The following is a 27,705-nucleotide window of genomic DNA, read 5'->3' on the forward strand; positions in this document are numbered from 1 at the left end:
CAACTAACAGGCACAGTAGGAGTGGAGATAGAAACAAGATGCCCCCCAACTAACAGGCACAGTAGGAGTGGAGAGAGAAACAAGATGCCCCCCAACTAACAGGCACAGTAGGAGTGGAGAGAGAAACAAGATGCCCCCCAACTAACAGGCACAGTAGGAGTGGAGATAGAAACAAGATGCCCCCCAACTAACAGGCACAGTAGGAGTGGAGATAGAAACAAGATGCCCCCCAACTAACAGGCACAGTAGGAGTGGAGATAGAAACAAGATGCCCCCCAACTAACAGGCACAGTAGGAGTGGAGATAGAAACAAGATGCCCCCCAACTAACAGGCAATATGAACTTTAATGGGCTAATGGCTTGTTAGAGCGGTGCCGTTTTTATAGCTTGGTAAAAAGTTAATTGGAAAGAGGTACCACAGACGACCAGGGACTTGAGGGGAACCAGCCCCAAATACACATTAGTCACATAATAGTTTCTAATTTCTCAAGACGCGCATTGGCTCCCACAATTTACAGATGGTAATTTTTGAGGATTTTGGCCAATTTATGGAGGGTGCTACCCACACGTTTAGCGGTGTTGCTCACTCCACGATTGCACAATCCTTACAAGTTACTAATCAACAATAACATAACGATATAAAATACAATACCATTTATAATTATATATGTATATATTTTTTTGTGGCTTTTGTGCCGTTATTGATAGTTACCGTACAGTGAAGACGGACAGGAAAGAGGGAGAGAGAGACATGCAGCAAAGGTCGTCATGAACGGGACTCGAACACGCAATGCGCTGTCAGGCCAGACCATTATGACATTATGCCATTATTATGTATTATAATAATAATAATAATAATAATAATAATAATAGTCTTTATTGTCCCGAAGGATATTTTTCTTATTATAGGCTCAACCAGTTAGCACGGAGTGTCCCCGTTTGAATGTGACCCCGTCTTGTCTTGCATGTCTTTCACTCTCTCTCTGCCCTTTTATGTGTACACTATCAAAAATGTTTTATGATGCATTATGGGAATGTCAAGGCTTTTGGAAAAACAAATGAATAGAGAAATCCACTTTAGCAAAGTGTGAGCCCTGGCAGGCTGGTGCCAATGACAATGACGCCCACTACTGTGAGATGCCTGGAGGCAAAGTGTGGTCATTATTATGCGCATATGAGGCATGTACGCAAGTATTTGAATATTTACGTGCATGACACAATCACAAACTGGAAGCCTCTACATCATCATGGGGCAAACTGGTGATAGTTGACAGTAAGCTACAGTAGCCTGAAGGCCATGTTTCCAGTCAAATGCTTTGCAAGCACGGTGCTTATGAGTGTGTACAGTTTGGGCACATAACCTGAGCAACAAGGGGAATCTGCCATCTGTAACACCTTTCAACAGCCCTGGCAAAGTTCCTATTCCTAATTAATAGTGCCAACTCAACAATAGAGGGAAAAAAACTATTTGAACATGCATCAAGTCTAACAGCTGGAGGCCATATGCTTACAAATAGTGGTTCCTGTTCCAAATACCAAGAAGCTGGAAGCGGTACTGGATAGTCAGCCGTCCTTCAAGGCAGGTTTGCACTGTTACAAAACCTGGAGTATCAAACCCTTCCTCACCAGAGTTAACCCGACTCCTTATCAAACCCTAAATCATCTCCAGGCTTGACTAATACATTGACCACGACACCAGTTCCCGAACACCTAGATCAGCGAACACAGGAGGCAGAGGCCTGTCCCTCTCTTCCCTGGCTGTGACACACTGGCCAATGCTCCAAGCATCCCCAGACTCTTCTCCCTCCTGGCTCCCAAGCTGTGGAATGACCTCCCCGAGTCGAGTCCCCCTCAGTCAAGTCTGCAGACTCACTCTTCCACCAGTCTGAAAACTCACCTCACCCCCTAGCAACCTCTACTAGTATTCATTGCATCACTTCTTGTTGCGCAGTTTCTGATAGATGTTATTTATATCTTACTCACTTTTACGTGACCATTTACCATTTATTTGTAATTAGTTGACTAGGGTTCATGCCACTTACTCTGATCTTGCACAAGTAATTCTGGAGAAGAGCATAGACATAAATGCTCAAATTGTAATTTGAAAATACAAAACATATGCACAGCACAGTCAAAGTATGGCACAAAACATGATGAGGCTTTTTGACATCTGCAAGCCATCTTTGGCGTGGGAGGGATCACGGCTCTGGCCTTTCCTCGTCTCCTTTATTTCCTGGCCACTATACAAACAGTTCCTACTGTCACTTGGACCATATGTTTGCTTTAGACCCACTTGCTCCCAGCTCCCCCGACGCCAGCATCCTGACACTCACAAGAGCTAACCAACCGAAGTCAGTACCGTCTAATGTTTTATTTATTTTAAAAAGCACTTTTCTAAATTTGTTCCCCAATTAGAAAGTGTGTTAAATCTGTGCACTTTTAGCTGTGTGTGTGTGTGTGTGTGTGTGTGTGTGTGTGTGTGTGTGTGTGTGTGTGTGTGTGTGTGTGTGTGTGTGTGTGTGTTGTTTCTCGGATAAAAGCCCCAGCCGTAACCCAGGTGACAGTGTGTGCTTTGGCAGGCAGGGCGGAAATGACTTTAGATTGAAAAGGCCCCAATAGAGAGAAAGTAAGACCGAGAAAATAAACAGAGAAAGGGAGAACGGAAGGAGAAGTGTATTCCTAAAATACCAACAGGCTGCGTCAGCACTAGCTCGTGGTTTGATCCCTGACTCAGAAACACCACAAACCACTACAGTCACAAAAAAAGAACATAGTGCTTTTGGAGGATACACACATGTAACACTGTAACGAAAGCAAAAGTGCAAAAGTGTGTGTGTGTGTGTGTGTGTGTGTGTGTGTGTGTGTGTGTGTGTGTGTGACACACACTGTGATTCAATTCTATTGATCCACAGGAAGAGTATGGAACAATAAGGAATGGAGACTAGGGTTGCAACAATTCATCCATCCAACTTATCGATTATAAAATAATCGATCCCCATTTCAGGCATGTCATTAATAGGCAAAGCCACCAAAAGTGTAAAAAGATTAACAACATTATCGTGAAAATTGCTGATCTACAAGCTCACAACAGATCACAGCGCCATTTACAAGCTATCATCAGATCAGAGTGCCATCTTCCTGCTTCCTGTTCTGCTCTATGCTGGCTCGCATCCAGGAACTATTATACTTTCCCCCGCGTTCATTCTTTTACGATTCTGAATTCCGATCATGCCGAAGAGGCAATCAAACAGCATGCACCGTTATCTGTGAAGAATCTCTGCGGTGTAGTGACCTGGAACAACCAGCTATTGCAGTTAGCGGCAACAGCTGCCCTGCTGAGGTGGTCCATTTTAAAGTAGCCTGTCCCAGCCTGTGTGATTTCTGGTCTAGAGGGGCCAGGGCCCCAGGGAGGCTCTCCAGTGTTGAAGCGCTGAACAGAGTCAGCTCTACTGGTCAGAGTTGAGAATGCAGGCGGGCCCTTGCATTTAGCATGAGGAAACCCCGTGCAGCTAAGGTTTAACATTGAGAACTTCCGCATTTTGGACACCAAATTTTGGAAGTAGACAGTTCTTCCGGGTGCTTCAAAACGCCACTGAGCAACATCCATCTAAATGAATAGCAGGGGGCGGGGCAGTCCGCCCTCTATCCTTTATAACTATGAGAGGGGCGGGTACAATTCCAAACATGCAAACATGAACCCAAACTTCTAGTCTAGATTAGTAGCTTAATGACTAGTATTAGCATTTTATTGTCTTTTTTTATGTCCAATGTATTTGCATAAACTTAACATAAGTAGCCTAACCTATAACTAAATGTATTTTAAACTATTCAAAAATAGCAAGAACTAAAGAAAAAAATTGTTTTCGAGTTACAGACGTAACACACACAGAGACTTGGTACATTTATAGATAGATAGCAAAAATAACATATCTACAAGCTCAAAACGCATCGCACTTCTGCAACGCATCGCGTTTTATTGTGGAAGTGGTATAAATGTCCATGCTGGGGCTGAATACACCCCCCTTCCAGATGTTGAACCGTGCTCCAGAGGGGCTTTGACTACATGTTCAGCATGGCATGCATCTTTTTCTCTTTTCCTTGTCACTGCACACAGAGAGCTGCTGGCTGGGGTCTTCTCTTCTCCAGGTTGTTCTCTACAGCTTGATGAGGATGGATATTAATATTTTAACGGCTGAGAGTGAGAACACCGTGCTGTATCACGTCATGTGTAATTGTGCGTGCTGCTGAAATCAGCCTTTCAGCCGGCCCTCCCCTCCCCACTGAATCCCAACTGAGAAGACAAGCTCCCACAATGCAAAGTGTGCACATATAATACACATACAGTATGGGCAAAAGCCCCGAGGACTACACCACGTGTGTATTCACCTGAGAGGAAGAACCCCATTCAGTCATAACCGTTATGACAGCGTTGGTGTTACGGGGGAAAAAAATCTGTTATGTGCTAGTAAAAAAAAGGATATTACTCAAAAACACTAGGGTCTTTTATGTATTTATTATTTTTTAAAAGGGAGATCAGACAACAAACATGGCCATCTCTTCCCAGCAGGCATCAAAAACAGCCACAGTAGAGGGGAGAGCCGCGCCGCTGAAAACACAAACGCCTACAGCATATGTACAGTACTGTATTCCAATGGACTCAACAGCATGGAAGTGGATTCTCCATTATGATGGGAAACACCCCACAGAGTGCGCACAGGACGATTCAGAGCTGCTATTTCAAAAGACAACACAGTTCTTGACAGCGTAAATAGAGCAGGCTTTAACCTACTGACCCACAGCCCATAGGCCTATAGCGGCGCCACGGCCCTGGCTAGGCAGTTAGCATTGCCCAGCCAATTCATCAACGTTCAGCGATGCTGACCGCAGCTCAAGCCAGGCGGTAGCTAAACGTAGCTAGCTCTCCATCATTCAGCATCCATTGCCCCGGGCTAACTCTCTCAGAGCAGGGGCTTTTGTGCTGGTGTTCCCTGCTAATGTAGGTCAGTGTTTCACACGGCGCATCAAGGGTGGAGGACGGACATGCGTACGCATGCATTAAGACACACACACTCTACTGACCCCATTATATAGGCTTATAATGTCTGTGTCATATAAACACAAACATAAAAAGAATGATGAAAACACAATTATCCAAGCTGGAAGGGGTTTCCTTTTGTGATGCTTAGCAAAGGGAAATGCTATCCATCTCCCAGCAGAGGTGGAGGATGATAGGAAGGGGCATGCATGCGAGCATTCACAGTTTCACACATACATGTCATGCACATGCACATGCATGGCATACACACCGTCTGCCTCGACCTTTCTGCAATATCATCATTTTTTACATAATGACCTGAAATAGGGGGGGTTTTGGGAAAGGGGGCCCAAATCGCCGTTCCCAGCGAACTACAGGCTTTGAAAGATGACCACACACATTCACAAATCTGAGGCTATGCCTGAGGCTTATTACAACTGTGGAACCACCTGCAGCGTGACAAACTACAGTGCACAGACTTAACACAGAGATACACACAACTCCTTGGTCCCACAGTTTTATTAATGACATTCAGGCTTTGTCCAAGACCCCCCCCCCCCCAGTCTCAGAGACTAGGCTGTGAGTGCGAGGTATGCAAATGAAGAGTAATTAATTTCATTCACGGTGGAGCGGAGCAGCCGTACGTGACTGAATGTGTGTGCAGTAAATATCCATTGTTAAATCCACAGTCAGGACTGGAAGGCCATTGATCCATTCAGTTGGAGAATATCAAGTTCCGTTTAGCTCTCCATTATTAACCACTTTCAAACTGCAGTTACATTTTGGGCATAATCTTTCAAAAAAATGTCAGAAATAGCAGATCTGCAAGCTTGCAATGCCATGTGTGAGCATGCAAGTCTTCTATTTTTTAACGTTTTCGAAGTCCCGTGTTTTTAATGGAGGGGAAGACAGGAGATGTTAGATGCACAAGATGAGATGCACACAAGTCAGACTCAAGACCACTCACATTGTTACTGAAAGATCAATATTGTAGATGTTCACCAGGGTCTCAATGTAATATAATAACTGTTCCATATAACCTGGACTAAATAAAAAGAGTACTAATGAGAAACTTGTGGTCGTGTGCATTACATATCATTGGCAGATCTGCTGTTATCAGTTAGGCAGCAGCAGCACATATTTGTGAAGAGCTCTAAAAGCAAGTTAAATCTGAGCATGCTGCTGCGGTTAGTCACGGTTCATACTGTGAGAAACGCACACAAATCCATGATTGTTGTGTGAACAAACTATAAAAAAGGATAGCCTGTAGGCAGACTAGGCACAGTGAATCTCTTAATGTGTGAGTAATGGACTGGTTCCATCTACAGTACCCCTGACCTCCCTTGCTCCCTTCTCTTCGCTCCCCCCCCCCTCCCCATCTCCTCCTTTTATACTCTCGTTCTATGTTCTATCTATATTCGACCGACGTCTACCTTTCTCTCAGCATTAGAGCTATGGACCAGAGCTAGTTTCACCCTATTCTTCTCCCAGTCCAGCAAGCCAGCATACAGGATCAGTCTGACAGCTACGAAACGGACGGACGGACGGACGGACGGACGGACGGACGGACGGACGGACGGACGGACGGACGGACGGACGGACGGACGGACGGACGGACAGACAGACAGACAGACAGACAGACAGACAGACAGACGCCCACAAGGACGACAGAGAGATAGACAGGATTTGTGTACGAGGTCAGTTTCTTAAAACAAGAGCTTAGGTGCCTGAAATGCCACAAAATGACTGCACAGTTTATGTAGTCTACATACCTAAATAAATCCTGTATAGTGTATACTCAATACTCTAGTCTAATAAATCCTGTATAGTGTATACTCACTACTCTAGTCTAATAAATACTGGGGCATTCAAAATCTCACAACAAACACTGCTTTTCAAGTTAAGGATGACCTCAATTATATACAGGCCATGATCTACAGCAGGGGTTCCCAAACTGTGGTGCACGAAAGCCCTCTAGGGGGTGCGTGACATGAAAAGGGTAATGGCAGTTTTTATTATTATTTATTTTAAACAAACAGCGGAATCCGGTAAAACACATAGCACAAAGGCACAGCCATCACAGCAATGGTACAATTTCTTTTTTTTAAATGCTATATATATATGTTATACATTTTATCTATGGGATATATAAAATAATATATAATTTCCGGCCAAATGTGCGTCAGCTAAGTCAGGAGGTTTGGGGATTGCTGATCTACAGTACTAGTACAACTACATGGGTCTATCCTTGCACGACACACACACACACACACACACAATTGTCATTCGTTGGGTTTCCCTCTCTGTTTAATCCCTTCTCTCTTAGGATAACATACCACAACACAATTACTACTTCAAGGAAACTGTGGCAACAGCAACGTACTGTAGAGAGATCAGTAGGCCCGGCTGATAAAAGAGAAAAGACTGCTCCCTCCCTCTGCTCCAAAAAACCCTAAATCACAGTCGATCTGTCAAAAACAACGAGCAGCGCTGAGTCAGGAATCAGGATACTACCAGCTAGTAGAGTGCGTGTGTGTGTGTGTGTGTGTGTGTGTGTGTGTAATGTCGTGCAAGTATTTGACTTTACTCTCATCCTCTTGTCCTTTACTCCTTACGTATACCATGCCTGCAGTCACACTGGCAGGACCTGTTCTAGGAGGGTCCATCCGCTCCGTCCTCAAACGTAATTACATAAGGAGGATGGAGGGACACTTAACTCTGTATGGTGGTGGTTATCATTTCCACCAGTGTGCTTCATATTTGGAGCAGGAAGGAACCATGTCAATAGTGGGAGAGTGAGTGGTATTTCTGTGACAAAGCCTTTATGTGTGTGGGCTGGGTTCTTTCTGTGCACACACACATGCATGTATCTGTCACTGTGTGCAATAAAGAGAGCACTCCATTTTCAGGCTTGCCTAAACATGTACAACGCAGGCCCCCCTTCCCCCTGTCAAACAGTCAACAGTCTTCTGGCTCTGCGGCAGCCCCTTTAACAAGTCACTCTGTCTGACTGAGTGTGACCTGCGTGAGTCTGTCAGGCCTGCCAAGAGCTTTCTGTTTCTACTACACCCGATGAAGTGCTTCAATCCAGTAGTTAGATCAGTGGTCCTCAACCTGTGGGTCGGGACACCCAGGGGGGTTCCCAACATTTTTTTAGGGGTCCCCAGATGATTTCCTTAATGTGCAACATTGTTTTGTTTTCTCACTCAACAGTAAAAAATTGGTTTTCAATGTAATGAGTCCCGGGATGCAGGGATGGTCTTTTAGATGAGTCCCAGGGAGATTTTACGAGTCCCACTTCAACGACGTTAGGAGTCATATTTTTTTTTACAAATGGCAGCATTTAACTCCCATTTCATTTTATATGGTTATAATGTGGTTATATTCATGTAGAAAACAGAAGAAGAAGATGATTATTATTATACCGGTAACTACAGCTAGCAAAATAAACTAGAATAATAATGCTCTACATATTTCATATTATTTTGGCTGTACATGCCGAGTACAGTAGTGCATCCCGTGGATGCAGAGGTTGTTGTTTTATTGCGTCCCTTAACTATAAACTGCGTTTTGGGATGCAAAATGCACCCTATTTTAATCTCTGCAACATACAGTATAGGTGTAGTGTACCGTATACACTACAGGCCAGGGTATCTGCACATCTCTAACAGTTGGGGCAGCGGTGGCCGAACGGTTTGCGGAGCGGTCTTGTTATCGGAAGGTCGCCAGTTCGAATCCCCGGACCGGCATGTTAAAATTACCACCGCTGAAGTGCCCTTGAGCAAGGCATTGAACCCCTACCATGAAATGTTCTATGAGCAGGGTCTGGCTGTAAACAAGCATCTCGAGCTTAGTCCATTCACCCTGGGTAAACAAAGAACTTTGCTTTGCGTTTTAACAGTGGGAGAACATCTCTATAAGCTCACTACGAGACATTGTGAGCTTGCAGATCAGCAATTTTCACAATATTTATCTGTGGAGCCAAGTCAAACTAATAATGTAATGCTTCAACTCCTAGAATTCCAAGTACTTGTCAGGATGGGGGGGTCCCCAGTTCAAATATGATTATGTTGGGGGTCGTGGCTGAAAACCAATGAGTTAGATAGATGATGGAGGTTCCATGGCTTGCCTGAAACCAAAATATTAACCTCTTCCTCAAGAAGTCACAGTCTTCGTCAGCTCAAGATCAAATTATAGTGTACTTATAGTATAGTATACTAATCCTAACCCTAACCTGATGGGAGGTGAATCTGAATTTATTGCAAGGCCCTGACTTTACTGTGTGTTTCTTTTTTAGTTTGTTTTTTGTTCCTCTGTCTCTCAGTACATTATGTTTGTTATCTTGCAGGGTTACTCCAGACATTTTTTTGTAAGACCACGGGTGAGAAATAGAATAGGAGTACATTCAATTGGTTTGTAAAAAGCTGTCTGGGTGGATGCTCAATCTAGTAGGCTGGTGCTATGCTTGCAGGAAACATGCTAATGTAATGACTGGTAGGTGATCTACTACTAACTGCCATTCCACACACAGCATTGGGACGTTGATTGCATGCGTACGCCTGTGTATGGGATGGTAATCACGTTGTAATAACATTCCATTTCCCACTAACGGTGTATAATTACTAACTTGGACGCATGAGGAATGATGTTAATCTTGTTCCAGGTAAAATAAGGACAGACAGGGTTCATAATCATAACAATTCGAGCCTGAGGCAGGGATATACAAAACTCAACGTGAATGCAATGAATTGCCAGTGTTAATGATTGCAAAGCACCACACAAATGTCAACAGTCAACCCGTTGGACAGACAATATTTTAAAGTGGTTAAGATGAGCCTCGGGTTGCTAACGATGACCATAACAATGTGGATCATGACTCATGGTCTGTGCCGCGACTAGTAGCCTAATGCCCAATCTCTACATCAAGTCGCCAACTGACAGAAGATGAAAGCGCCGAACACACAGAACAACATAGGCTACTACAGTGGAAGTACCTAGTCCAACCCACCTTAGTATTATTATTATTATTGCGAATAGCCGAGATGTGGGTTAGCTAGCTCGGCTGACTCACTCAGATTTAGACATGAAAATGAAACAGTTGTTGTCATGTCCAATGCATGTCACAGTAGCCCTGACGTGTGCGTATTTAATTTGAGAGCCCGGCGTACAGACATAGCGTGAGAAATGTAATAGCACAGACATAGAGAGCAAAGCTACAACACAATGGAATAAAACCGCAACCTGATACTTACTTCCCAATGACCTCACAGAGCTCGTATACATCTTCAAAGAGAATGTCGTCGTCCGCCATGGTCCAACCCGGCTGGGGAAATTATCCCCAAATATGCGTCCCAGAACCGTATGTTTAAAAAGGAGACAAAGGCCACAACCAGCTGACGTTTGACAGAAATAACTGGCGCACACAGCACTATATGCTATGAAATAAGCCCAGTCACTTAAAAAAAGAGTTGCAATGGGAGCTTTTTCCCCCCACTAAATTCCAATAGCTGCCTCCCGTCGGTTTTCCCGAACGCTGCGTCGCTGTGGGCGAATCGGCAAGCAGCGGAGCTTCAATGAGCGTTTTTTGAATAATCCGTCTGGCAGTCCCCGGTTCGGCCCCACCTTTCCCCGAGCTTCCCGGTTTAATAATCCAAGCAAAGCCAACCGTATGATTGTCAAACAAACATAGTAAACAACTCCACTCGCAGGTCTATCCGCAGCACCTGTCTGTCAAAATCTCCCCGACGCACATAGATCGCTGTGCACACCGTTGATCAAGAAATGCAAAACGAACCAAGTGGATAATGTGTAGGTTTGATTACAGCACACAAACCCAGGTGGGCACCGCAACAAGGATCTCTCTTCACATCCCGAAAAACTGCAACGGCTTAATGTTAACGTTATTTCAGGAATGCACACAGTCCTTTTCTGGTGCGATCGACAAGCAGATTAAATTCACTGAACGTAGCATTTCCTCCAGAACTCTTCCCAATCGCTGGCTTTATTTATTTTTTCTCTCCTTCCCACTCCCAGTCGCCTCTACGGCTACGCTCTCGCATACTCGCTCTCTCCCGTTCCAGAGCTTCCAGAAAACCTGGCTCCTCCTACACAGGGCTATGCAACTGATCCGCTGTCCTCCATTTTGGCTCCCGGCTGGGGATCCCTGGGATCTTTGAAACTCAAGCGTTTGAGCCAAGATGAGGGAGCAGCGGGACAACGAAGCTCTTCAAAAAAGAACAGTTTCCTGGCTTACTTTTAATGGGCCCCAGACATTCTTGTGAGGTGAACCAATCCAGAGAGCCTACTACAACTAACAAAACACAGCCGCGCACAAACTCAGGCAAACTTTGATGTAAGCTTGGGTTTTAACATTGGAAAAGAAGAGTCTTTTCTTTTCCAATGTCATAGATAGAATATTTGGTACTGGCTATATGCATCTCATTTTTGTAATCCATTCTAAAGGGAAGAAGAAACATCCGCACACTTGCTCCACAAGAGACTTACTTTATGCAAAAAATGCAATGTTTCGACCCTCTAGTGTTCAATTGTTCATCAGGTCATCAGACAATCTTCTCTGTGATATAATCCATTCTAAACATTATATGGCATGGCATTATAATCTGTTTATAACATAGTATAACCACAGTAAGACGCCTGAGGGCGAGAAGTGAACTCGCAGACGTCGCGTGCACGCATCCGCCTCGTTGACAACTTGACGGCAGACTGCTGGGCGAGGGCTGGCGCTTTGGTCAACATGGAATGAATTATGTATTGGCCATATAAGGAGCATGTCTCGAGTGTACAGGGTTTGATAAGGTCAGATCAACATATGGAATGTCAGAACAGGTCAGCTCCATACAGTATATGCGATCTAAGGGTGGTAGCAGGGACATTCTCTTGAGTGTACAGGGTTTGATGAGGGCCCAGGTATAGCCGGGCCTTAATTTTCGGGCCTGTTGAGAACTCTAGTTTTCGCCGGCTGTCGGGCGCGGCTGCACTAATAACTTTGGGGCAGGCCTGTCTATAGAGTTTGAAATTTGAATGGACAGGTATAAGTCAAAAGGGAGACATCGAAGAGGAAGGATCAACATATGGAATGTCAGAACAGGTTTTGATTTTTTCTGTTTGAGGTTTGAGGTCAGATGTAGAGTTGCTGGCCAATATTGATGACATCAGGGATCTCCATATATGGGCTTAACTGCATCAGCAGGTCGCATTTACTATGACATCAGGGCCTCCACATCTCCATCCCTGATGATGTCATGAGAGCTGGGCACCATATATGGTGACGTGAAATGTACGATTCCATAGTTAACTGCAACTTTCGGTCGCAATTATGGCGGGAACCCCTTTTGGTGTTGTAACCCTTCTGGACGGGAACCCCTCTTGGGGTTTTGTACAGTATGTACAGTATTCAAAAATGTAAAATATTTGATGCTGCTATATACATATTTGAAGTTTTTGAGAAAACTTACGTCAGAATTTAGAGGGCGTTTTTATAATCGGCATCATTCCAAAATGGATTAAGAACTCATAAATAATCATAATGCTCTATAAAATAATCATAATAATGACTTAAGTAGCCTATTATTATTCCATAATTGCTAGACACTCCTCAAGTGGGTGGTGTGTTCCCATTTGAGCTCCTCGATTAGGTCGACATTAGGTCTCATCCCAGCTGCTTCACACTCTACTGTGAACCGACCCAATGAGAGCTGGAGGTCACAGACTGATGGTGCCACATCATTCGCATCCATTTGCAGATTAATAATAATAGGCCTAATAAATTATACATAATACTTAATACAAAATACATAATACATAAAGAATAATAATGTGTGTGTGATTGTGCACATGTGTGCATGTGTAAACTGTGTGTGGCAGCTGTGAAATTGCTAATTAATTTTCACAAAATGCACTATTGTCCCCAAAAAGTATGGCCCCCCACAGACACTGTGTAGACATGCGAGCACAGTGTACAGACAAGCTAAATCTATTCATATTTCATGGACTCTGGTGGGCTAAACACACTGCCTGCTTGCTGGTTGTCTAATTAATGCAGAGTGAATAATTAAGCAGAGTTGGTAAACCCAAGATGACAAGCTTGTCTTTTTATTTATGATTCCTCAACAAAATAAATAGTATTAATTAAACTGGCTACAGTTTAGATAGGTGTTGTTTTCTTTCTCCCAGCCATGATAAATGGCTGCTTATAGGAAGCACAAAAGGGCAATTTATTTGGCCCACTGGAAACTTTTATTAAGTGTCACTGCACTGGCTGTATGCACACGGTAAAATCTAGAGTGTTAAATTTGACTGTGACTGTAAAAATGCACCCATATTTAATGTTGTACACTCCAGGTTTCACTGTGTGTGAATAGCTGAGGAGATGCTGGGGGTTCGAGTATTTGGAATAAGCTAAATCAGGACATCAGAAGATAATGTTATCTCAAACAACACACCCTTCCAGACTCAGCTGGTGCTGTACTCTATGTGTGATACCAGAGGTTTTGAACTCCACCATACCCAATCAGGATTTGAGGTCAGATACTCTATAGATTGTCTGTTGTACACTAAGTGATATTTTGCATGCAAAATTTGCATATGTATGCAAAATATATACAGTAATGAACGGTCTGTGATATTGAGAGCACTTTGATACAGAATAATCACATACTGTATGTACTGAGGTGCATGCACACACGGCATACGTGGCCGGTTAAGACTCACTCGTGGCTTCTCTGTGCAGTTAGGGTTATATGGAGACATAAGCATCATTCATTATTCTTTCACCTTGCTAAGGCCATTATTGGCCTTCCCTACATCAATCCAATGTGCATTGGCACCAGCAATGACACATATTGGACTGTGACACAGTGACAGCATAAATCAATGTATTAAAAATCACACTCGTCTGGGCCGTGGCTCAGCGGTCCAGGCAATCCAGTCTGGCAGTGTGCCGCGGGTTCGACTCCCGATCCCGACGGCCTTTACTGCATGTCACTCCCCCATCTCTCTCCCCATTTCCTGTCAGCCTACTGTCTGTCCCTCTATAAAAAATATATAAAATAAAGGCGGTTACTTTACCTCCTTAAGTCAGTTCTTGTATTACTGCTTATTTGTATGTTTCTATCATTGTTATTTTTACATTATTGCATTATTGTTGTATTTTGATATTTTATATTATTTTGATTGTTCAAGCACTTTGTAACTTTGTTTAAAAAAGTGCTATATAAATAAAGTTTTATTATTATTATTATCATCGTACATAATCATGAATCATCTCATACTGGCCAATCAGATTGCCTGTTGCCTGTTGCCACAAATGTGCGTCAAATTTGGCAGACATTTGACCTAATTTCTCCTTTCATTGTCGATGGCAAATATGAGACGTGTGGGGACAAGATGACGTACATTTTCCCTTCATTGTCAATGGCATTTAATGTTTGTGTTGCAGACATTTGACCTAATTTATCCTTTCATTGTCGATGGCAAATATGAGACGTGTGGGGACAAGATAAACATGGGAGGCAGTGTTCACAGCTACAGTAGAGAGACATCTTCAGCATTCATAACAATAATGAACAATATGGGAGAGATCCCCCAGTGGCTAGTTTGAAGGAGCAGTGCCAGTGATGAGTGCACGAGATGGGGTAAAGTGTATACAGAACACATAGCTACAGTAACGAACGGTCTGTGATGTTGAGAGCACTTTGATGCAGAATGATCACAGAATGATCACAGTCTATATGTCTCTTCAAGGGTCCTCCTGTGATCTCTTATGGATATCATCTATTTGACAACTCCCCTGGAGGATCCTGCTGAATGGAGACATGATCAGAAACAGTTCCACTGTTGAGGGTACATATAATAGATGGGGCCATTGCATGCGTTCAAATGTTCTTTTGAAGAACCGCTCATTCTGGTTCAGGTGATAACCCATTTCTGTCCACATGGCTTGCCAACCTGCCAACTGGGACGGCACACGAAGATGCTCGGTGCGGACACTCACTCGACTAGACTAACGGCCTGCTTGGGTGTGCTTCACAAGCCTCTGGGCCTCGCTTTCGAGTCGACTCGCCGGCCTTGTTCTCAAGTGATTTAAAAAGTCATGCAATTGTTGTAAAAAAACGCACATATGCAGGACATTGAGTGAACCAAATAGGGATTATATTTTCGCTTCTGTGAGCCTGTCTGTCTGTCCGTGAGTAGCTATCTCGGGAAACGATCAGCATGAAACTTTGCATGCACATAGGCCAAGGAAGAACCTTTGCAAATCAGCCTCATGGTGGTGATTTTTGCACTTTTGCGCTCTTTAAAACACACTTTTTGACCAAATGCCACAAATCATCAATGCACACACTCCCAGTAGCCCAAGGAAGATCTGACACCCCAAATGTTTCAAATCGGCTTCATGGTGGCGCTTTAACAACCCACCATGGCAGGGATCTGCGCTCCAAGGAGTGCACCGTTCTAGTTTATTGGTGAGTACGGAGGAAGACCTAGAGAGAGAGAGAGAGAGAATTCTTGGTTGTTTAACAGTTATTCTTAATGGAGTGCCGTGATTTTTCTTTTTCCATGTGCTTATGAGGTGACAGTACTTAATTAGATCCCTTGGTGTGGTTATGTGCAATGGTGTGCTAATGAAATATAGTGACACACAATATCATCCTCTAACCCCTCCCCCTCTTTGTCATACAACCACAGCATTGTGGGTGTGGCTTCAGTTCAGGTGGATCACCACCCATCACCACCCACCAGGCGAACCATGGGCATACTTAATGAACTGGTGGGCATGTCCACATAAATACGTAATTTTAACAAATACTGTACACTTTTTTTGAAAAAAGTCTTCCTCTATAATATATAATAATAATACCTGATGATCATGTTTTAGGGTGGTCAAAAATCACGACAGTCTCTCATCACGCCATGATGAGAGACTGGCATGCATTCCATCTGTACTCTGCCTCACACCTAATGGACAGGACAGTGCGAGCCTTGCAGCTTTATTCTGAGCTATTTGGAGCTTAGACAGATTAAAGACAGCCCCATGGGCGGGATCAATGCAAATCTCGCCCCCGGGATCAGTCTATGCAAACCCTGTTTCATTCTTCAAGAGAAGAGTAAACTGTACATTTCCCACTAGGAGGCTGTAGGAAAACTATTGCAAGAAGAATACATCATCCTTTTGCTGGAATAACACATTTAGGGGCTTGTTTGTATATTTTCTTTATTCTAAAATATCTAAGATTGGCTTTTGATATGATCTCAACGACCTTACGTTATAATCCCTGTGTCTTTTAAGCTCTTTGAATCTACAGTACATAACCTACACTAAAGTGTAGATTTTCTTTTCATTATCTTTCTTATCTGTTCCTCTGATGTGTTCAAAGTCACACTCACCAACCAACAGCCAATATTGGTAGCTATACTTTAGCTATTGAAAAATAGCAGATCTACAAGCTCATAGCGCGCCACCGAGTGGCGCGCTACGAGCTTGTAGGTCTGCTATTTTTGAAAAATCGTAAAAATGCGGCACAAATCTTTGAATATATATTCTTTCAGAGCGAACGTTTTCTTTATTCGACGTCAGGCCTAAATGTGTTAATAATTGAGGCTTGTCCACAATGAGCATCCTTTTAGATGAAGCCTGCAGTTCCAGTGCCATAGAAACAACAGTGTGTGCTCTCGGTCTAAGCCACACCAGGGAGCCCCGTCAGTCCAGGCTTGTGTCAACAAGTGTTATTCCTGCATTGACTAGACGCCTGTCAGTGGAAAACACGCACGATCATCAGCAAGTCAATTTCCCTCATGGCCGGTTGAACCTAATTGTATGCAATCGCATCCCATGGGCCAACACAAAAAACACACAGAAAGCGATCGTTAAGCCTGTCCGGCCCGACAAAGACGAGGGTTGTCCTCAGCAGCGAGTGACTCTTCTGATGTTATTAACGGAGAAGAAATCAATGCTGGTTAACATGTGCTGGATCAATGCACGTCACAGTCCACAGGATGGATGAATAATTTGGTTACCGGTGGGCCAGACGAAAATAATGAAAGTCAAAGGTGTGTGTGTGTGTGTGTGTGTGTGTGTGTGTGTGTGTGTGTGTGTGTGTGTGTGTGTGTGTGTGTGTGTGTGCGCACACACACACACACACACACACACACACACACACAAACACACAGGTGAACAGGTGCACTTAAGTGCAAGTAAATCTACATGCATCTGCATACAAAAAAAAGCGGCCTTTGGCTTTTGGCCTCGTCACCCGCTACCCCACCCCTCCCACAACCCCCCAGCTAACCCCCCAGAGGACGCCTATAAGCAGGGCAGACACTACATGGCCTGCCTGGTACTGGCACTCTGTAACAACCTGCACAACTGGGATCACCATCTTCTTCTTTTGTGTCTCGTCGTCATTATGTCCAGCTCAGTGTCGTGCAGCCACCACGCCCTGCATATCTGGTCCCACTTGGAAGAGGCTGGCCTCTGAAGGTGGTCTACACACAGGGGGCAGGTGGTGATTGTGTGGTCAGCAGTTTGCTCAGACTCATGCATGCTGCGCTGTCGGCCAGGCCCCACTTCTTCATAGAGTGTAGACGATTTGAAGAGTATAGGTGCTTCAACAGGGACCATTGTCAGCAGATCTGAAAGAGAGAGAGAGAGAGCGGGAGAAAGAGAGTAATAAGAAGAAAGAGGACACATCACTGTGGACTTTTATCAGTGTGAATGGTGTGCAGTCAGTGCACACTGCACACATGATGTATCATTCAAACACAAACACATCCAGACGTTTGTATGTACTGTATGTATATTCACTAGATGGCAGTCTGTGCTGCATGGCATGCCAATACATTGCCCTTTAAACTATCGAACAATTCATGAATTAATTAAATAGTAATCAATCTCATCTCATTAATCTCATCTCCCAGTTTATGAGTGGTTGCTGCATGTGTGCAAGTGTCAGTTTATTCTAAATCCCCGACTGCAGCATTCAAAATAATAATAATAACAATAATGAATGCACTGCATTGAAAAATTGCTCTATTTGCTGTTTGCTCAATTTCATCTGCCCCGCGGTGCCGGGTCCCCAGACAAGCAAGTAGAAAGGCATGCCGAAGGAATGTAATGGACACATTTTTAATGGACTGTTGCTCCTTGCCGGAGAGGAGAGAGGGAGGGCGGGAGGAGAAAAGACAATTATTCACCCTGTCCGTTCTTCCGTGAAGACACATGACTGCGGGAAGCAGTTAGGAGAATATTTTTAATTGCATTTTACGGAGTCAAAACATCATTGGAGATGTCAGGGCTATGGCTTCTACAGGGGGGGGCAGTGAACTGTGGCATGGGTACGTGTGCGCACCCTGGCATATACATGCACGCATGCGCACGCACACACACACACACACACACACACACACACACACACACACACACACACACACACACACACACACACACACACACACACACACACACACACACACACACACACACACACACACACACACACACACACACACACACACACACACACACACACACACACACACACACACACACACACCTCATTTGGATTAATGCAAGTACACTGAATGAGTCTAAGCTAATGTTTATTTCCATTAGTGGTTTAGTTAATTCTTTTGCAACAAAAAACAACTTCTTTGTACTTTCTTTGGCCAGGCATACATAAGATAATAAGAAAAAGAGAGACAGAAAGAAAAAAAAGGGGAGATTGGTACATAGAGTGATACTGCAGGCATACAGTATAGTGAGACAGAAAATGTGCAATTGCAAATAATTTGAACGGTAGCCTACTAAAGAAAAAACGAAATAATATGATAGGATATTCCTCTCAGGTAATTGAATCCAAAAGGTAGGGGCTCCTGAGAGTAAATTGAGATTCATCCTCTTTGCATCGCTCGGATTGGGTCTATATGGTGGTAACGTACGGCTGACATTACATAACGGAATAGGCTGCCTCGTGTGTCGGCCGCATGCACAGGTGTTTAATGCATGTGCACGTCTGAGCCCAGCAACATCTATATCTGCATGCATTTATGTTTATGCCTTAACATAAATGTAATGCATGTATCAATCAGGCATGTGATGTGTGCCGACATACATTCTCAAGTTATCTTCAGAGAGGCAAAGCATTGTGGGAGCCAGAGTGCTGTTACACCGTAAAATCTGCAGTGTTCATTTATCCATTTGTAACTCTGAGAGGGTACACATTGTTAACCCATTTAGGCCTGACGTCGAAATTAAAAAAAAATCTTCTAAATCCTGACAGTTTTCTGAAAAACCTATGTTTCCAGTGGTGCTCAATATTTCATGTCAAGGACCCCAAAAATGATATGTAATTGGCCACCGACCCCCATCTGAAAATATGTTATTCCAGGGACCCCCCAGAAGCAAAGATTTGAGTTAAAAACATTCGTTCTGAAAGAATATTCAAAGATTTGAGGCACATTTTCAGGAGTTTTCAACAGCTAAAGTATAACGTAATGCTTAAAACACCAAAAGGGGTTCCCGCCCAAAATGGGTTAAGCAAATGGACCCGTAAAGGGTCAGTTTCCTTACATTTTGCACCCTCTCAGAGTTAAATTGACTGTGTAGCTGCATCATAATCAGACTGACATGACATGATAGCGTGGGCCATTGAGCCATGATGAGTCTGTTACATACTAAAGCCATCACCATCACTCAGGTAAATTGCACTAAACGCTGGGGGGAAATCGCTCACAATACATTATATACGCTGCATTGCACAAAACCACCAATGCATTTATTATTCTGCAGGATTCTCGACAAAAACAAACCAATTCCACCTGACAGAACAGTGGGCGCATTTGTAACGCGGGAGTGTCGACTTGGTGAGTCGGTCCAGAAACGGAATCATGAATACTGTATACTAGTATACTATACAGTAAATAGTATACACAATACACATACAGTATGGATACATTCAGACTGGCCAACATGGTGTCTTAGACTGAGGTGCCTTATAGACCAGGGCTACCGACATTGGACTGTGAGAATCCAGAACATTTTTTTTGGGGGGGCGGGGTGGGGGGGGGGACTCCCAAAGCTTTTTAACAGAGTAGATATACTCTGATAATCTGATACTCTGTTTGATACTTTGGCTTGTTTAATAGCATTGGAAAAATGATGTGTACAGTTTCAGCCATTAAAATGCAAAATGTAGTTCTACAGAAATGTGGTCGAAATGCAAAAGAGACTCCTGCAGGATCCAGGAGTTTGGATTAGACCCCTTAGACCCCAGTCTTAGCACTTACGCTAATGTATACTGTTAATGTATACTGTACAGTATATGTGCATTGTGTGTGAGAGGAGAGTTGGAGGGGTGATGCTCTTTCAGTGTTAGCAAGTTAAGCACACAAGTTAAGTGAACTGACAGATGGCCTTGTAGTCACTTTGAGAGACAAGTTTCAGAAGTCTACCTCTCCCTCCCTCCATATTGTAAAGCCTGAGGGCTGTTGCTACAGCCGTAACTCACCATGGTACCACACACACACACACACACACCACGGCTCGCTGCACTGTCACTTACTGAAGTTCTGTCTGAAGGGAAAGGACAGAAAACAGAAAGAGAATTAGCGCTGATTTAGAGTGTGTGCATGTGTGTGTATGTGTGTGTGTGTGTGTGTGTGTGTGTGTGTGTGTGTGTGTGTGTGTGTGCATGTGCACGCGCATGTGTGTGTGTAAGCGTGTATGTATGTCCAATGTACGTTTTATAATGAAGGCTCATTTATCTTGGTTTATACTATACATTCATTCACTGAGGTGCTTGTTAACAGGGCTACGAGTGTGTGTGTGTGTAGCCTCGGGTGTTGATGCACAGTGACATCAATCTATAGGAGCTTTCCTCACTACGGCTTGAATTCTATTCTCAACCTCAAACACATGTCAGAGTTTGTGCGTGTGTGTGCGTGCGTGTGCACATGCTTGTATGTGTGTGTGTGTGCACTGTGTGTGTGTGTGTGTGAGAGAGAGAGAGAGAGAGAGAGAGAGAGAATGTTTGAGTGTGCCGCCTTTTGATGAGTGTTCAACTATTCCCCTGAGATATGGATATGTGGTTGTCAGCAAAACATTGCTTGTGTGTGTGTTTGTGTGTGTGCGTGCGTTCTTTACGGCATGTGACCATGGATGTGCGTGTTTGTGTTTTAAGCCATAGTACTCCGACGTCTAGGACTTGGTTATGGCCATGTTGTACTCTCTCATCACTATTGTTTAACTTTTTATGTTTTTTTGTGGCTTTCGCCTTTTTTATAGAGGGACAGACAGTAGGCTGACAGGAAATGGGGAGACAGATGGGGGAGTGACATGCAGTAAAGGCCGTCGGGATCGGGAGTCGAAACCGCGGCACACTGCCAGACTGGATTACCAGCCAAGGTGCCTGGACCGCTGAGCCACGGCCCAGGCCTCTCATCACTATTTTAAATAGTCTATTTATATGCACATTATCTATGCTGCACTGTTCTTGTAATGTGTATAAATAGTAAATACACATTAAATATACAGACGGGTGACAAATAAAAAAACAACAACAAAGTATAAGGTGTTGGGCCACCACGGGTGTAGTGGCGGAGAGTGGGTGGGATTTGTTCAATTTGGCTTAATACCTGGTGACAATGAAGGCTATACCGCATACATATATTTCAAATAACCTTCATACTCATCAAAGCATTCAGTGACCCCTCATGTATTATGGATCGGGGTATGGACGTCCTGTTAACCCATTTTGGGCGGGAACCCCTTTTGGTGTTTTAAACATTGTTATAATTGAAAAATAGCAGATCTTGTAGGTCTGCTATTTTTGAAAAATCGAAGAACGACTGACATAGAAACATAGCTTTTTCAGAAAACTGTCATTTTCAAACAGACATTTTTAGAATCTGATCTCAGGTCAAAATGGGTTAAGAGAATAGAGACCGCTCCTATCAGGATAGAAATGTTTCATCATGGGATAAAGGTCATCTCATCACTCAGTGGACCCACCACACCATGACCATGCCTGGGAAAATGCCCCCACAGCATTACAGAGACACACTGGGCCTGCTCAATGTAATGTAGTGAGGCGTTTATGCACTGAATTGTGCATGTAGCATCCCTCTGTGTGTGGTTGTCGATGGGCTGTTCTAGCTGACAGTCTGATCACGTCCACTTCTGTTCCGTTTCTCCCTTCATATCACACTGCGGAGCATCACGGTCACTGAGTTTATGTTCAGACCACAGTGCCTACAGTATTTACTTGTCTTAAGTTTAGTTCCTGTTCCTGTTCCAACTATAGCCAGTTGAGCAGTCTTTGAGTTAAGCTCCTGCCACCCGTGACAAAATAACCCCCGGCCTTCATAGTCTGACTATAAATTATGCAAATCTCAGAGAACCCAAGGGAGTGCCGGGCCCAACATTAAGTTGTCGGATAGGCCAGTCGTTCTCAAAGTCCTTGAGAGGGTTCCAGGGGGTCCCTAGTCCTTGAGAGGGTTCCAGGGGGTCCCTAGTCCTTGAGAGGGTTCCAGGGGGTCCCTATAAGTCCTTGAGAGGGTTCCAGGGGGTCCCAAGAAAAAAGTTTTTTCTATAGCATCAGAATCCGTTTAACCACTTCTGATTCTGATTGGTCTGTGGGCGGGGCCTGACCACAGCCTTCCAATGTAATCTGGTCTGTGTATGTAATTCAAGCCACTTAATTTCTTATTGTGATTCGTTGAGCACTATCCAATCAGCGATGACGTGCCTGCCTACATATCAGGTGCACATTCGGAAATTCAGGCTCACAAATGCTAGACGGCCAGACTGAGAAGCAAAGTGATTTTTAAGTCTGGAGCGAATCAGTCTGGATTCCAGGCAAAAGCAATTCTACTTTAGTAATAACTAACACACTAATCTAACATTTACAAGTCATTACTTTCAAAACAATGACCGCCTCATTGGCCTCTCATTCTCATCTCCCATTGATCGTTTGTTAGAGTGATCCTATGTAAACAAACAACGCCGACATTATCACAGTGCAGATCGAGCGCAGTCAGGGCACCATCAATTCTAAAGTTTGGAAGACGTGGGCGAAGAGGAATCTGTTGATAGTTTTCTCCAGCCACAACTCTAGGAGGTGTTGTACTGTATACAAAGCAGAACAAAGTTGTGACTGACATGCAGACACGGTTTGGCCATCCATTGTTTGTTTGTTGTGTTGAAACTGCAACCCTCAGCCCTGCATAAGGTAACGCCCAATTCACTCAACACACATACATGATGCATTGCAGCCTAATTTCTAATATAACGCTAATATTATAGCATGCCGCGTCGATTTGAAGCCCTTTTTTTTTAGCTTGTATAGATCTGTACTTAAATAAAGGGACAGAAAGGGACACGTGTGTGTAGAGGTGGCGCCTGCGCAGTAGCTCCTTATGCTGTGTAGGTTGAGTTTGTCTACACATGCACAGTAGGGCACTGAGCGGGCGCTTAAGCAATATTACACGAGAGGGTGTGGGTTAATGTGATTATTGCCACGACATTGATGCGGTCAGGAACGAGACGAAGTCGAGTTCCGCAAGCATCACTGAAGTGGCAAGAATCACGTTAAACCACACCCTCGAGTGTAATATTGCAATTATACAACAGTTACCCTTAAAACTAAGAAAATCGCTGAAAAAATATATTCTTTTAATGACAGATGTAGTCACTACGACCACAAATGTCCCAAGAAACTAGCTAGCCTAGCCACCGAGTTTGCTAGCGCTCTGGGAAAACAGAGCAGCTGAATTCTTTGTTTTGATTAGGTGGTGAATGGTGCTGATTTAACCCACGGCTAGAAGGCCGTTTCAACCAATCAGATTGCTTCCTCGAAACGACCTGTGGTATAATTTAACATATAACATGCCTGTTCAATCATCAACTCATTGTGGCAAGTTTTCTATGAGAACGCAAATGCACAAACACATGACGACGACGATGATGATGATTATTCCCAGTCAAAGAGACAGACAACACAGACTCCAAAACCAACATACATCACATCTGCAGTTTAAAAATTACTTATTTGCCTCAAAGTACTACGTAGTTAAAGGAGAATTTCGGGCTAGAAGGCTTTCTTACCTTTATTTGTAGTTGTTACCATAAGCCCTCAATGGGGCGTTGGGTTTTAGTGCTAATTTGCTTATTTCCATCGAGATAAGTAGTAAAGTGTGCCGCTGGGGTACTATTCACATTATGCACAGAGGATATATAAAAAAAAAATTGATTTCCGAGCGATGGAAATAAGCGAATTAGCACTAAAACCCAACGAGGGCTTATGGTAGGGGAAATAGCCAATAATGCATTTTTGCACAAAATAACACCTGGACCTCTTTGGTGGGGACGTAACAACTACAAATAATGATAAGAATGCCTTCTAGCCCGAAATTCTCCTTTAAGCAGGAAGTCAAAAACTATGAATAACAAATATCTACATGGGTATTTCCCTGAATGCTGCTTTAATCCTTCGTAAAAACATTATGCCAAAAGAACCTATACCTGTGGTGTGGGCTAAATAAAAGCTTGAGCGGAAGGACCCGTATCAGCTGCCAGAACTCTATAACGCATTTTGGGCGGGAACCCCTTTTGGTGTTTTAAACATTATGTTATAATTCAGCTATTGAAAAATAGCAGATCTACAAGCTCATAGCGCGCCACCGAGTGGCGCGCTATGAGCTTGTAGGTCTGCTATTTTTGAAAAATCGTGAAAATGTGGCCCAAATGTTTGAATATATTCTTTCAGAGTGAATGTTCTTAACTCAAATCTTTGCTTCTGGAAGGTCCCTGGAACAACACATTTTCAGATGGGAGTCGGCGGCCAATTTCATATATTTTTGGGAGTCCTTCACAAGAAAATGTTGAATGTTTTTCAGAAAACTGTCAAGATTCAGAAGACATTTGTAGAATCGTCCTCAGGTCTAAATGGGATAAACTGATCCCTGAGCCCCGGGAAAAGTTTCATCTGATCCCACTGGAAGCCCTGAGCTTGGCAGCCTCACCGGTGCACGTCTCCTGCAGGGTATATACAGTACAGACGAGGCTGCTTTATATGAGCTCATCACTCTCATCCCCCTATGATCCCAGCCCAAGGCCACATGATCTGTCTGCTGCAGCCCTCCTCTTATCCTCCCCTCTCTCTCCCCCCCGTGTCCTCCTCCCTCCCTTCTTCGCACTCCTCGCTTCAGTCTTCATGAGTCACTCTGTCTTCTCGACGTCCCATTTGACCACGCGAACCCTGTCATAATAGGCGAACATCTGTAAAAATCTGCAGGCGAACAGCCTTTGAAAATGCCATTAATATGGAGTTTAGGTTGTTAAAAGACCTTGGGAGGAGGCGTGCCATTTATGGATACAGCAGAAGAGATGGATGGTTAGAGATGCGCACAGCTCGACAGGTTGGACGAATGCATGGACCAGGAGTCGGATGACTCAAATGTTAGCTAGTCGGATGACAAATGTCATCGTCCCACATCATCCCTCGACATCAATCTCCTACTGAACCTGCATGTGACACAATTCCATTGTCAATATTCAGCATATTGCAATGAACACAAAGGTGGTTTGATATGTTTGTATGTGTGCTGAATGTGTGTGACAGCTGTGAAAAGGATGTCACGCAACTTTGATCGACTTCACCCCTAGGACACATGCCTTAAAAACAGTTTCTCACACACACACACACACACACACACACACACACACACACACACACACACACACACACACACACACACACACACACACACACACACACACACACACACACACACACACACACACACACACACACACACACACACACACACACACACACACACACACACACACACACAAAACGGTTGTCATTTTGAATACTGATCAATCACACAAATAGCCAGGACTCAACAACACTAACAGGGAATTCAGGTCAACAGTGAGAACAGAACTGACAGTAGAGAAGCTGAGGAGAGATTCCCCTGGCTTGGGAAATAACAGGAATATTCTAATTAATTCTGCTGGGGCTTCAAAGGAGACGGAGGCTGAAAGTGAGTATTGGATTTGAGTGCCATTGGTGTGTGCGTGTGTGTGTGTGTGTGTGTGTGTGTGTGTGCGTGTGTGTGTGTGTGTCACGCATGCGTGCGTGTGCATGTGCGTGCGTCGCACGTGCGTGCATGTGTGCATGCGTGTGTGTTCTGCCTCCCTTCTGAACGGAATTAGCTTGTTAAGAACCATACCATGCATGCATGCGCACACACCAGCATAGAAGGGCGCAGACAGATGCTATGCATATGTGTGTATGTAATCACACAAGAGCACACACACTTAACCAGTAAACAAACATGTGCCTGCCTCTCCGCACACATAAAGTAGGCAGGCACACGCACGCACGCACGCGCACACACGCACACACACACACATGGCCACAATGTGAAGAGGGAGGCTCATTTGAAGCCAGCTTACTGTGCACTGTGCATGCATCATGCCTTCTGGGCAACGGATGCCAAAATCCACAGGGGATGCACACCATTAGCTCCTAATCAATATAAATGGACCCCCTCTCTGCATATGTACAGTAGAGGCAGCGAGATACTTACCAGAAATCTCTCCTTCTCAAAAACCATGAGCTCGGTATGTCAGAGACAACAAGGTTGTAGCCCCAAATACGGTGTACGAATGTAGTTTATGATCGTGTGTCTGGTCGACCGCAGACTGCAGGCAGTGTTTTGTTAACGGTGCAATGTGTGACTAGCATTGTGTTGAGAGACTGCTTGGACTCTGCACGAGTGTGATAATGAGAGTCCTGGTGGAGAGCGCTCCGCGCTTCAGTAGCTCCCCAAAGTCAGCACTTCTAAACACACATGGCATTGTCTGGAGCCTTCTCCCCAACGTCGTCTGTCGTCCCCGGCGTACACACAGCAGCACAGCAGGGTAACATAGTTGGACTAAAAGCAGTTCTCGTCTCCACACACAGACGATGCAGTTCAGGATTCACCGGACTTCAAGGAGATTACGCTGGAGAGTGGCGGAGGGCAGCAATTAAACCCGTCCTCTCTCTCTCTCTCTCTCTCCCCCCACACTTTTTTGTCTCCAACGCAGCGTGCAATTTACGTGAAATCTTTCACACACTTTCCTACTAGGCTGAGGAATATATATCACATTGGCCTGTTATAGCAAAATGCCTCAAATCATCCAATTGCCATCAAAGGCATAAGAACAAATGGCATCCTTTTCACATTGGCATATGCGCGTGACATCATCATCATACCCGGAAGTTATGCGGGAACTGCTTTTTATTATTGGTACCTTCTGGGTGCTACTACTAACACATTATGATTACTTTTGTACTGCATTGGAGTGATGCCAACAGATCAATTTCGTTGTACATGTGTGTAAACAGTGTTCAATGATAAAATAAAATCCATCCATCCAACGCCTACTGAGTGGCAAAACAGAAAAGTCCTATCTGATTGTATTAAACAATGTTAAATGACGTTAAACTCACTTTGCCACTCGATTTGCCATTGACTTTATGCATGCACATACCCTCTATTATAGCGCCACCAGGAGGCCACAACCTGACCTGGCCTGGTGGAGACCTGTGCCCCCCGAGGGGCACTTTTTCTAGTTCTTCCTCTCTTCCTATACCTGTCCT

General features: G+C 44.0%; 1 protein-coding gene and 1 long non-coding RNA gene across 15 annotated transcripts in view; both read right to left on the reverse strand.

The window, feature by feature from the left end:
* caska (calcium/calmodulin-dependent serine protein kinase a) overlaps positions 1-11,133 on the reverse strand; it is a 143,227-nt gene extending 132,094 nt beyond the window's left edge. For 11 of the 13 annotated variants that reach the window (XM_079518823.1, XM_079518820.1, XM_079518813.1 and 8 more), the window contains exon 1: positions 10,288-11,133. In XM_079518823.1, the coding sequence (XP_079374949.1) occupies positions 10,288-10,346 (59 nt within the window). In that variant the 5' untranslated portion in view covers positions 10,347-11,133. The remainder of the gene's footprint in view (positions 1-10,287) is intronic. The other 2 variants (XM_079518817.1, XM_079518814.1) reach the window with 1 other exon arrangement.
* Positions 11,134-14,506: 3,373 nt separating this feature from the next.
* The window catches only part of LOC306934828, a 130,166-nt gene continuing 116,967 nt past the window's right edge, over positions 14,507-27,705 (reverse strand). For both annotated transcript variants that reach the window (XR_013791345.1, XR_013791346.1), the window contains exons 2-4: positions 17,413-17,686; positions 15,473-15,537; positions 14,507-14,853 (exon numbers count right to left, since the gene is read on the reverse strand). This is a non-coding gene — a long non-coding RNA (uncharacterized lncRNA). The remainder of the gene's footprint in view (positions 14,854-15,472; positions 15,538-17,412; positions 17,687-27,705) is intronic.

This window comes from Electrona antarctica, assembly GCF_951216825.1.
Source record: "Electrona antarctica genome assembly, chromosome: 13".
Classification (NCBI taxonomy): Eukaryota; Metazoa; Chordata; class Actinopteri; order Myctophiformes; family Myctophidae; genus Electrona; species Electrona antarctica.